This window comes from Salvia hispanica, chromosome 4 (assembly GCF_029641045.1).
Source record: "Salvia hispanica isolate PSC_SH4W2 chromosome 4, Shi_PSC_v1, whole genome shotgun sequence".
Lineage (NCBI taxonomy): Eukaryota > Viridiplantae > Streptophyta > Magnoliopsida > Lamiales > Lamiaceae > Salvia > Salvia hispanica.
Window position 1 is genome coordinate 47632770 of NC_142695.1, and position 12811 is coordinate 47645580.

A 12811-nucleotide genomic window follows, 5' to 3' on the forward strand; every position below is an offset into this window, starting at 1 on the left:
ATTCTAGGTACTACCAAATATATTAATTGTTTATTCTAGGTACCACCATATTCTTTATTGTAATACAAATTATCAATGTGTTGGTAATTGCTACTAGCCGTTTGAAGGCTCTTCTTGACACTCCCCCTCAAGTTGAGCAAGGGTATTTCCAATGTTCAACTTGGCCAATATTTCTTTGAAGTTCCTTGGACTCACAACTTTGGTTAGGATATCTGCCAATTGTTCCTCAGATCGAACAAATGGAAACTCGATAATTCCCCCTTCCAATTTCTCTTTAATGAAATGGCGATCGACCTCAACATGTTTGGTTCTGTCATGTTGTACCGGGTTCTCAGATATGCTGATAGCCGCTTTATTGTCACATAACAGCTTGCTCGTGCGGTTCGGGGGAAAGCCGATCTCAGTAAGTAATCTCCTAAGCCACATGATCTCCATGAGTCCACTTCTGATGCCTCGAAACTCTGCTTCAGCACTTGATAATGCCACAACCTTTTGCTTCTTGCTTCTCCAAGTAACTAGGTTGTCTCCTATGAATGTGAAGTATCCGCCAGTTGACTTTCTATCAACCGAATTGGTTGCCCAGTCTGCGTCAGTATAGCCGTCAACTTCAAGATTTTCTCCTTTCTTCAAAAACACCCCATAGTTAGTTGTACCTTTAAGGTACCTTACTATCCTTAACGCTGCATCCATGTGCTCCTCTTGGGGTTGGTGCATGAATTGACTCACAACTCCAACTGCATATGTGATGTCTGGTCTGGTATGTGAGAGATAGATTAATCTCCCCACCAATCTTTGGTATTTTCCTCGGTCCGTAGGCTTAGCTCCTTCGACAATCTTCAACCCGTGATTCGGTATCATTGGTGTTTCAGCGGGCTTGCAGTCTAAGAGGCCAGTTTCTGCCAACAGGTCGAGAACATACTTTCTTTGCCTCAGAAATATTCCATGACTTGATCTAAGAACTTCTATCCCCAAGAAGTATTTCAAGGGGCCGAGATCCTTCATATCGAATTCTTTGAACAAGTTTGATTTGAGATTGCTGATTTCCTCTATGTCATCCCTTGTGATAATCATATCGTCAACATAGATGATGAGACATGTTACCTTATCTCCTCTCCTTTTGGTGAAAAGTGTGTGATCGGAAAGACTTTGCTTAAACCCGTTCTTGACCATTGCTTGGCAAAACCTTCCAAACCATATCCTCGGAGATTGCTTCAGACCATACAGTGTCTTTTTCAATTTGCACACCTGTTCGGGACCAAATTCTGCATCGAATCCTGGCGGGACTGCCATGTAGACTTCTTTATTCTTTTCTAATTCTCCATGGAGGAACGCATTCGTCACATCAAATTGATGCAACGGCCAATCTTTACATGCTGCAACTGATAGTAATGCTCGGATGGTGTTGAGCTTGGCAACCGAAGAAAATGTCTCGTCATAGTCAATGCCATACACTTGAGTATATCCTTTGGCCACCAATCGCGCCTTGTATCTCTCGATTGATCCATCTGCACGCCTTTTGATGGTGAAAACTCACCTACATCCGACTGGTTTCTTCCCCTTTGGTAGAGAACACCTTTCCCACGTTTCATTTTTCATTAAAGCATCGATCTCTTTTCTCATTGCTTCTCTCCAATGCTTGTGTTTGACTGCTTCTTCAAAAGTCTGGAGAATTTCCTCTTCCTCATATAAGGCAGCCTCAAATGCTCGAGCCATCTCTGTGAGGTGTCCTTGGGCCATGTTCACCATTGAGTATTTTGTTTTTCTTCCTTTCCAGTCTGGAGAATATCTCTTGGGAGGTACTCCCCTTGTGCTTCTATGTGGTAGCTCGTAATGTTGTGTGTTCCCATTTTCCCTGTTAGCTTCATCTTCGTTTATCCTGACATTGTCAGTGGTATCTAATGAAACTGTATCAAATTCAGAGTCATTTACCTTAGGAATTGAAGACGGGTCTGATGGTTGGTCGGCATTCTCAAACTCAACGACCTGCCTAGTGGAGTGAGACAACCCATCGGTATCCTCTACTGACTCTGTTGGACTAGTTTCGATGACATGATTGGTTTCCCTTGGCTCATTTTCCTTTGGCTGATGGGTGGTTTCTTGCGAGATGTATAGCCAATTTAGTGGGTCAGTAACTGGACTATTCTGTTGACTCTCCCCCTGACCACTAGATTGGCTGTAGTAGTATTCACTCTCAACGAAGTCACAATTCATTGTAGTGTACATGTGTTTGGTTAGGGGATCGTAGCATCTGTACCCTTTCTGATTTACCCCATACCCAAGGAAGACACACTTGACAGCACATGGAGAAAATTTGGTACGATCATGTTTTGGGATGTGGACAAAAACCGTACAACCGAAGATTTTTGGGTCAAGAGTGAGAGTGGTTGGTTTTTGTATGGTTTCATGATTGATAAATGTATCAATAGGAGTTTTGAAGTTGAGGATACCTGTTGGGAGACGGTTCATTAGGTAAACAGCAGTGGCAACTGCTTCTGGCCAAAAGGATGTGGGAACTTTGGAGTCGATGAGGAGAGCCCTGGTGATTTCTAGGATATATCTATTCTTTCGTTCCGCTACCCCATTTTGTTCAGGTGTATAGGCACAGGAAGTTTGGTGGACAAGCCCTTTTTCTGAAAAGAAGGTTTTCATATCGGTGTTGATATATTCACCCCAGTTGTCGGATCATAAGACCTGGATGTTTTGTTTATACTGGGTTTGGACAAGTTTGTAGAAGTGAGTAAATTTTTCAAAAACTTCTGATTTAGTCTTTAAAAAATACACCCAAGTCATTCGGGAAAAATCATCGATGAAAAGAAGGAAATACCGAAGACCCTGGCCCCCATTGATTGGGGCAAGACCCCAAACGTCTGAATGAACTAAAGAAAACGGGGTAAGCACTCGAGTATTATTCAACTTAAAAGAGTGACGATGACTTTTAGCCAGATGACAAGTTTCACAATCAAGGAAATGTACTTTAGAAGTTATTTTAGGGAACATCAATCTAAGATTTCCTATAGAAGGGTGCCCTAACCGACGATGTAAGATCCAAGCCTGCCTGTCAGTTGGTCCATTAGTAAGTAACGCCGTACTTTGTTGGGCTATCTCATCCACATAGTACAGTCCGCCTCGTTCAATGCCACGCCCAACTATCGTCCCCGTCTTGATATCCTGTAACATGCAAAAACGAGGTTGCATCAGCAATTTACAACTTAGTTCTTTTGTTACATGACTAACTGATAACAGTTTATGAGACAGTGTAGGAACATAGAGGCAATTAGAGAGGCGGAGAGTTGGAGAAATATTAATGGTGCCCGCCCCTTCTACCCGAGCTAAATCTCCACCGGCTGTTTGGACGTAAGTCTTAGTGGGCTCGGATATGTTAAGGAAATCCGAGGGGTCAAAAGAGATTGTATCGGTGGCACCACAGTCAAAAATCCATAATTTCTCTTTTTCACCAATTTTAGTGGATGTGGAGTAAGCTAAGGCTTTAAAAGAATTTTGACATGGTATATTGGGGTGAAAAACAAGGTTTTTGAAATTTTCTGGGTCAATTTTGGAATTTTCGAAACGGCTGGGGGTATTTGGTTGGTATGTTGAGAATGGGGTTTAAAATAGGATTTAGAAGAATCTGAGGGGTGGAAATAGAATTTTGGGAACTTGGGGTTATTTAACCCTACCCCCTTTCTAACCCTAATCTCCGCCACTATCACCCCCAATTCTCCAACCCTAATCTCCGTCGTTCTCTCGTCCTCTCCCGCCATGGTCGCCGGTGATTCACCGGCGATGGAGGTCACCGGTGTCGGTTTACCTTCCGACCACACCCTGGTGACCGAAACTGACGCGATTGCCTTCTTCTCTTCCTCTCTGTTTCTTCTGTCGTTGCTTCCGGTATTAGGACGACCGACGCTGCCCGCCGTGTTGTCGGTGTTGGTAGCTCGATCTCCACCGGTTGATGCCGCCGCCGCTACTGCCTTGTTTCCTCCGTTTCGATTCCAATTCTGACGGGATTTCTTCATGTCTTCCCACCAATCAGGAAACCCATGGAGGTGAAAGCAGGTGTCCGTTGTATGTTTCTTCCCTCCACAGTGGTTGCATGTCAGTTTACTCTTGTCGGCTGGAATTGCAGAGAATTTGGGTGGCGGTGGTGGTCTACTGCGGTTGATTGCTGCTAATCCGGCACCTATTCTGGCTTCCTGTGGGTCGCCTGAGGGTTTGAAGACTCGTTCATTAGCTGACTCGCATCTCACCAGTCCGTAAGCACTTTGCACAGTGGGTAGCGGATCTTTGTTCAAGATCTCTCTCTTTAATGCATCGTACCTTTCATCCAAAGCCCATAGAAACTGGTATAATCTATGCCTCTGAGTGATTTTGTTGTACTTTTCAGTTGTTGATGGGGTATCCATTGGGTTTGGATCCCTTTCGTCGATGGAAATCCAGAGTTTCTGGAATTTATTCCATAAACTTTTAAAGCTCATATTCCCCTGCTTCATGTTGTATGTTTGCCTATGCAGGTCTGATACTTGGAATGGATCGGCTCCACTTCCATACATGATGGCTAGACCCTCCCATAGATCTCGAGCTGTCGCGTATTGTGATACCTCATTGATGAGGTTGGCTTCAATATTGTTTATTATCCAGTTGAAGCAGCAATGGTCTCTCTGTTGCCACTTTGGATAGTTGGGTTCACTGATTTGGGGAGGGTTTGTAACTCCAGAAATGTGAGATGACAAACCCTTCCCTCCAATGGCTCATTCCATCAGATTCTTCCAGAGGGGGTAATTGTCCCCATTGAGTTTGTTTTGGACATGAACCTCCCCCAATGATTCTGGTTGATTTGAGGGTAGAGGTGGTGGCTGATCTTGGGTTTTTGGTTGGATATTAATCTGTCTGAGGAATTCGGCAAGTTGGGCAGCAAATTCCCCTGGGAAATTGACTAACGGTTGGTTTGTGTTTGGGGTTTCTGGGTCAGATTCTGACATAGTGTTTGTGTTCTTTTTTCAGGCTTTCAAAGGTTCGGGAAAGGTATATTTGGGACGATGATGAGATTTCTCTGAGTCCCACCCCGTCGCAACCTGCTCTGATACCATCTTAAAGATGGTAATCGAGAGAGGCGTTGTATGAAGGATGAACCATGGTGGCTAAGACTTTGTAGAGAATAGGAATTTGATTTGTATTTTCTGGTTTATTGAGAGTTCAGTGAAGCCCCATTTTATAGGGGTGTTACAACATGGGAAATCCCTCTAATTCTAGGGACTACCAAATACATTAATTGCTTATTCTAGGTACCACCATATTCTTTATTGTAATACAAATTACCAATGTGTTGGTGATTGCTACTAGCCGTTTGAAGGCTCTTCTTGACAATATGTACTAAGGAGTGGAGGGACACTAATCTATTAACCCCTACATTAATGTATGTATATATAGATAGATATATAGCCATCAAATTATCATTAATTTCTGGTCCCTATATTAATGTATGTATATATAGATAGATATATAGCCATCAAATTATCATTAAAATTTTGGTTTTTGTTATGAGTGAAAAAAATGATGTTAAAATGACAACCCCTCTTAAAGTGACACCGTGACACCACTTATACAATAATATCATAAACTTTATACAGCAATATTATAAACGCTACACAACAATCTATAGATTGTTGTATAGCGTGTTGGATATTGCTGGCCAAGAAAATTTGTTGTATAGTGTGCAATATATTGTTGGCCGTCTTTTTCAGATTTTTTTCTTTTGCCACGTGGCAGCTTATTATTCGTCCATGTGTACAAATGATTGGCTGGGAATGGTAGTATGGTGTTATTTTAAGAGTTGGTGGCACCCTAACACTCCCTTATATGAAATTAGCTACCATTGAACAAGAAGTAAATAGTCAATATTAAGAGAAAATATTCCATGAACTAGGCATACCAAAGTGGATATATGATTTGGTATGTCCCACTATTAATATTTGGACAAATGGAATTCACACTCCAGTCGGAAGAAATACACTCCCACGCAGTTAACAGCACAAATTCTTGAATATGGAAACTTTGGATTCCCATATATAAACCATACATAACTTAAATCTCTCATCATTTTTCAAATCAATTAAAAAAAGAGTTTTCATTGCTATTAATGGCCACTTTTTTTATTTTCTTTGTTTATAATATATACAATGGCGTAGTATATATACGCATTAAAGATCCAATTTTTAAGACTTAAATCGCCCATTAATTAGATTTGAATTATGTATAGTTTAATATGAACTCAGACAATTAAAATACCACTATTATTAGGTTTAAATTAAGAAGTCACAATCTTATTTTTATGCCATTAAAATGATATTATACTAAGTTAAAAAATGATCATAAAACCAAGAAGATAAAACTTTAGCAAACCTACGTGTAGAATTCAAAATACTTAATTATAAAGAACAATTACAAAACAAAGAAATAAAAAAAGAAGTGGCAAATCTTTGAACTCCATTGATGGCAATGAAAACTTTTTTTTTAATTGATTTGAAAAATGACGAGAGATTTAAGTTATGAATGGTTTATATATGGGCATTAAAAGTTTCCATATTTAAGAATTTGTGTTGTTAACTCCGTGGGGAGTGTATTTCTTCCAGATGGAGTGTATTAGTGGGGCATACCACATCATATGTCTACGTTCGTATACCTAGTCCATAGAATATTTTCTCCAATCTTAGACCTAAAACAGAAGTATTGTATACCAATTTAAAAGCATATGCAAACATAAATATAGCACACAAAACAAAGCGGCTATTCACAAGAAACTTATTTAGTACTCTCTCCTTCCCCCATTAGGAGTAACACTTTGACCGGGTACGGGTTTTAAGAAATGTAAAGAAAAGTTGGTTGAAAAAGTTAGTGGAATGTGAGACTCACATTTTTATATTGGTTTTATAATAAAATGTGAGTGAAATGAGTTAGTGGAATGTGAGACCTACTTACCATTTATGGTAAAAATGAAGTGCTACTCTTAATTGAGGACGGACCAAAATGGAAATTAGTAACTCTTATTCGGGGACGGAGGGAGTATTATTAAAAAAAAGGAGTCATGGCAAAGATGATGTCGGTGAGCTTGGCATTTCTGATTGTGGTAAATGCTTTCCTCCTGTCGCCGGCTGAGGCGGCCGAGGGCGAAACAGCCATCAGAGATCACCACGTCAAGGGTAAGAAGTTGGCGGAGGAAGGCGACCTCGTGAACCGTCACAACAGGGGTTGCCTTGCCAGCCAACGATGTCGTGATGGTGAAGACTGAAGATGTATACAACATGTTCAGACAAGGAATTTCATTCTCAGCTTTTTATGTGTATAAAGTACTATGTAAAGGTTAAATTTGTTTGAATATCATTGATTTTCATTGTTTTCTTTAGCTATATAATTAACTAGTCAAAGGCTAGTTCATGATGTAGATAAGTAATACTCCTTTCGTCTCATTTAAGAGGACACGTTTTTCTTTTTAGTTTGTGCAAATTAATATGACACATTTTCTTTTTTTGGAAACTTTATCTCTCCAATCAGTGGCGGAACCAGAAACTTAAAGAAGCCGGTGCTGAACTTTAACTACAAATATGTCAGCATGGCACTAATATCCTAATTATCTCCAAGAGCGGATAGCCTATTCTACTAGTGTCACAATATCAGAATTGTCAATTAATAGTACAAATTATTTACCATCATATTCTATTATAAAATTAATATATAGAGTATAAGAGAATCCCCATCCGTGCTCTTAAATAAGAGCAAGGAGGTGGGCACGGACCCACTTTTACTTCTTGTCCTTAGCTAAGAGCACAACACCCACATCCGTGTTCTTCCGCAAGGACAAGTTCAAGGGTCCCACCATTCTATTATTCAATTTAAATACTTCAATTACTAAAAACATTTCTACATTATAAAAATACATTAAAAATAAAAATTACATAATTAAAATCCTAAAAAATAAAAATTACATAATTAAAATCCTAAAAAATAAAAATACATAATTAAAATCCTAGAAAATAAAAAAATACATAATTAAAATCCTACAAATTAAAAATTACATGATTAAAGACTAAAAAGTACCACCGTGGAAGACTAGTCCTCTATCCCCAATATTCTCTTGAGACCCCGGATCATTCCCTCATGTGTTGCAAGTTGCTCGAGAGTCATCTTAGACGTATCGTTCATATAGAGTTGACCCAAGCTGGCCCACAGCGAGTTGTACGGGGGTGGAGGAGGCACAAAGGGAGCGGGAGCGGGGGCGGGGGCGGATGGAGTCGTGGTGCGACGGCGGGTGGCCGTTGCCTTCTTCCTTCCTTGCGGCCAGCGGGAACTACTCGGGCCAGCGTCAGGCTACCCAAGTTAGTTCCGGCAAGCTGGGTAGCCACATTAACGGAGGCGCCGTCGGATAGGGCTACCGACCTCGACCGTTTGCTAGAGGAGCTGGAGGAGGATGCTACTACGCCGCCCCTATACTTCGGATGTTGGCGCCCCTCCTGCTAACAACTGAGGTACTTGAACGGTTTCAACTCCATGCGTTGGTAGGTCGCATGAAAGTAAGCTCAAGGGGCCAAAAATTGCATTGCCGGACTAGGGAATGAGTCGGAGTCGAACCAATCGTGGTTCCAACCGCGATTGTCGGAGGGGTGATCGCCGGAGCCGGACATTGTGTAGTGTGGTGGAAATTTAGATGAGAGAATATGAGAAAAAAGATGAAAGAATATAGATGATAGAATAGATGAGAATGTGATTTTTTTTTTGTTGAACTGGGGGTTTATAGATGAAAATGTGAATTCTGAGGAAAAAAAATTGAAAAATAAATTAAAAGCGGGTAGAAAACGGATATAGTTTTTTGGGAAGTGGGAAAATATTTTTTTTAATTTAAAAACATTTTTTTTAATTAATTTCGAATTTTTATAAATAAAATATTGATATGCCAACGGCTAAGTCGTTGGCCAATCAGACAGCGCCACGTAAGGGTGCTCAGGGGCACGGACGTGCTCTTAGCTAAGAGCAGCGTCGTGCTGCTGACACGGACGGACGGACGACTTTTTTTCAACCGCTGCAATTGCTCTAAAAGAAGACTCAAATTTGACTCACTTTTTCACTCATTTCGTTTACAAAGTCAAATAACTTTAAAACTCATTACGAGTCAAAATGTAACTTTAAATTGTAGACAAAGAAAACAATACCTTTTATATGACTCACTCCGTCCCACAAAAATATGCACTTTCTAATTTTGGAAAGTCTTTTCTCTCTAATGAGGTGAGACTCATTCTCCACTAACAATACTTTAAGGCCATGTTTGGTTGTCAGGATTATGTATGGGAAAGTAATCTGATTTCTTAAATTTTAAATTCCTGTATTTGTTTCACTTTTTAATCAAACTGGGAAAGTAATCAGAATCCGAGAACAAGGAAAGTTAGTACAACTTTCCAGGATTCTGAATCCTAACTTTTCTTAATTATTCTTTTTTTCAGTTTTAGGATTCTTACATATTTAAGCAATATAGTATAGTTTTTATTATTATTATTATTATTATTATTATTATTATTATTATTATTATTATTAATTACAATATTTTAAAAACAATTTAAAATAATAAATCATACTTAATTTCACTATAATAAATAATTATAATTAAAATGATCATAATTATAACTATATTTTATAATAATTCATAATAGGAATTAATAATTTATTAATAATTAATAATTAAAATATAATTATATACTATAAATTATATAATAAATAATTATTATTATATTTTATAAGTAAATAATTAATCAATAAAGTCATAGTGCAATTTTAAATTTTATTCAATTATAATATCCATAAATATTATAATATAATAATTATTATATTTATTATTATAATAAATGAGTATAATACTCCATGTAACTACAATTATAATTATATTAGCATATATTATGATGGATAATCCATATTTAAACTATCCATCGTAATAATAAATATAATAATATAATAATTATTATTTATAATTAAATATTTATTAAAGTTTTTATAATATTATTCTTTTATATAAATAAAAAATAATAAGTATATTTTTAGTTTGGTGTTTAAATTAAATATGAATTTAAAATTTTGATATTGTCCAAACACATGAAAGTAAAGTTACTAGGAATCATATTCTCGGGATTCATTTTCCCAGGAATCATTTTCCTTGCCAACTTTACTTTCCTGTGAACCAAACATGGCCTAATTACTTTTTCTCTCTACCTCTTTCTTATTTTACCAATTTTATTAAAACTCGTGCCGAACCCAAAATGCATTTTCTTTGAGGATGGAGGGAGTAATAAAAATATACAGATTATGATATTATAAGATAATTAGAAAATAACATAATTAAATACAAGTGATTAATGTATACATATAATAATTAATTATAAATAGAAGATAATATTATGACATTTTATCACATAAAATGCAAAAAATTTAAGGATTTTATAAAAGTACCAAATCTTTTTAAGAATGAATAAAATTTTCAAAATAAAAATTCACATTGTCTTCCGTGAGTTTATACACTAAATCAACTAACAAATAGTGGAGTAGTAGTAAAATACTTTTTCTCTCTCCTCTACGCACCCCCTCGATCTTCTGTCCCATTTTCTTCCTCCCTTTTCTCTCTCCTCTGCGCCCGTCTCTCCACACTCATTTCCACCTCCTCTTTCTTTCACCGTTGTGTTCCCTCTCTCCCTTCCCCTTCAACCTCTTCAACTCCTCCTACCTATAAATGAGCGACCGGCGCCGGGCAAGCCCCCGCTGGACCGGGGGTTTGTCCCTATACTGGTTCCGCCAGTACTCTTCAACTTCTCCTACCTATAAATGAGCGACCGGCGCCGGGCAAGCCTCCGCTGGACCGGGGGTTTGTCCCTATACTGGTTCCGCCAGTATCTCCAATTAATACATCCAACCACTTTTTCTCATTCCTATTAAAATATTCATCTTTTTTTCTTTTTCTATTTTAATATTTCCACCCACCTTTTCTCCCTCCAATTAAATACATTAATTAAAAATTCCTAAAATCTCGTGTCGGCTAAGAAATGTGTCATATAGTCAAGACGGAGGGAGTATATAGTTTGTTACACAGTATTTGTGTAGTTGACCTTTGAAGATAAATTGTGTTTTTACATTTGATAATTTTTATAGAGTTAATTGCCTCAGATAGTATACACGTATACGTATCATAATTTGTAGTTAGTGCAAATTTTAACTTTTGGCAATTACTACAACCACAATCAAAATTCTAAAACATTAGCAGTAGCAGTTAGTACCACTAAGACGACGTAGATTGACCTAAATTTGAGAATTTAGTAACCATAAGTAGATTAAGAAATTATAGCCTCTCCAATCTTCAATTACATATGTAGAGAATAATAAAATTTTGTATTTCTCATAATATTTACAGCACATATATCAATATGTTACTTGGATCACGTTAGGGTAATACTAATTTACTGTAATTGGACATTAAAACGTCGACACAATGGCGGTTCAACATTTACGATTTTCAGCCCTAGACTCCACAATATATAGTCCGTCGAAGTTTCAGTAATTATTCTTTTTACCTAAGCAAAGAAAAAGTCATGACCTTCCCCAAATTTGATTGAAAATTAAAGCCAAAAAATCAGGCACAAAACCTACAAATGGAAGAAAATAAAAACAGTCTTACAAATGAAAAAAAAGCTAATATTATGTATAAAAAGTTTGGAACACATGTAACAGTTCATTTTTCAAAATTCTAATTTGGGCAATTCAAAATTCATGATAAATATCGAATTCTCTACCTTATACTACTACATGGAAATATAATATGGTGGACGTGGATCACACCATGCCAATGTAATTAAAACTGCTACCCTATATTCGGTAATAAATATTCTCCTTAATTAGAATTCTCAATTGAGTTTTTTTTTTCAATATAAAATCAAGAAACAATTGTAGAAAAAAGCGTCATCTATATATATCTACATTAAATAGCAAGAACGGCGAAAATGATGGCTATCTTGGTGGCACTGCTTCTTATGTTAAAAGTGATTATTGCGTATTAATATGAACAGTTTTAAGTAGAATCAAAATATCGTTATTTGAATTCAAGATTTGTAACTACCCACCTTTTATATTTTGACAAAAAAACAATAGTTAGTGCCACTAAAACTACGTAGATAGTTTATTGCATTCCAAAATTATATGTGAAAATTGGTGATAATTTTTCAAAATCAATCAAAGTTCTAAAACGATCAAATAGCTAGCCATCTATTTTCATCAAGCCATTCATTCATTAATTTCTCATTTTCGATGTGAGGGAAACAAGGATGTCCATGAAATTCGTTTCCAATTGAACAACTAGCTAGCAATAATCCACACAAAAAAGAAACATCCAAATTTAGAAGCATATGCAGTATATAAACAGCAATTAACCCACAAAACAAATGGGCATGTCCAAATCAAATAAAGTTATTATTTTTACTATTTCCAAAAAAAAAAAAAAAAAGTAGTTAGTCATGGCAAAGATGATGGTGGTGAGCTTGGCATTTGCCCTTGTGGTGTGTGGCCTCTTGTGGTCGACGGCAGAGGCACAGGGTGAAACAATGGTGCAAGATACTTACAAGGAGAGGGCGTTGGACGAGAAACCGATCCCGGCTAACCCTTACATGAGGGGATGCAATGCCGACCACCAATGCCACGGTGGAAGCCGAAGGCTAAGTAACTTACAAATTTCTTCTCATGGGGTGCAACAACCCATTCGTGGAAATTAGTTAGCTAGCTACAATTTTCAACC

The 12811-nt window shown here is 37.4% G+C and overlaps 1 protein-coding gene across 1 annotated transcript; it reads left to right on the plus strand.

The window, feature by feature from the left end:
- Nucleotides 1–151: 151 nt before the first annotated feature.
- LOC148929319 (uncharacterized) lies at nt 152–956 on the plus strand. The gene is made up of 2 exons (XM_089056796.1): nt 152–550; nt 822–956. The coding sequence occupies exons 1-2, from the start codon at nt 152–154 to the stop codon at nt 954–956; spliced, it is 534 nt and encodes a 177-aa protein (XP_088912922.1).
- The last annotated feature ends 11855 nt before the right edge of the window (nt 957–12811 follow it).

Coding starts and splice junctions, on each gene's coding strand:
- LOC148929319 (XM_089056796.1), top strand. CDS start 152: ATGTTCAACTTGGCCAATATTTCTTTGAAGTTCCTTGGACTCACAACT. Junction 551..821: donor TGAATGTGAAGTATCCGCCA/GTTGACTTTCTA, acceptor CCGTAGGCTTAG/CTCCTTCGACAATCTTCAAC.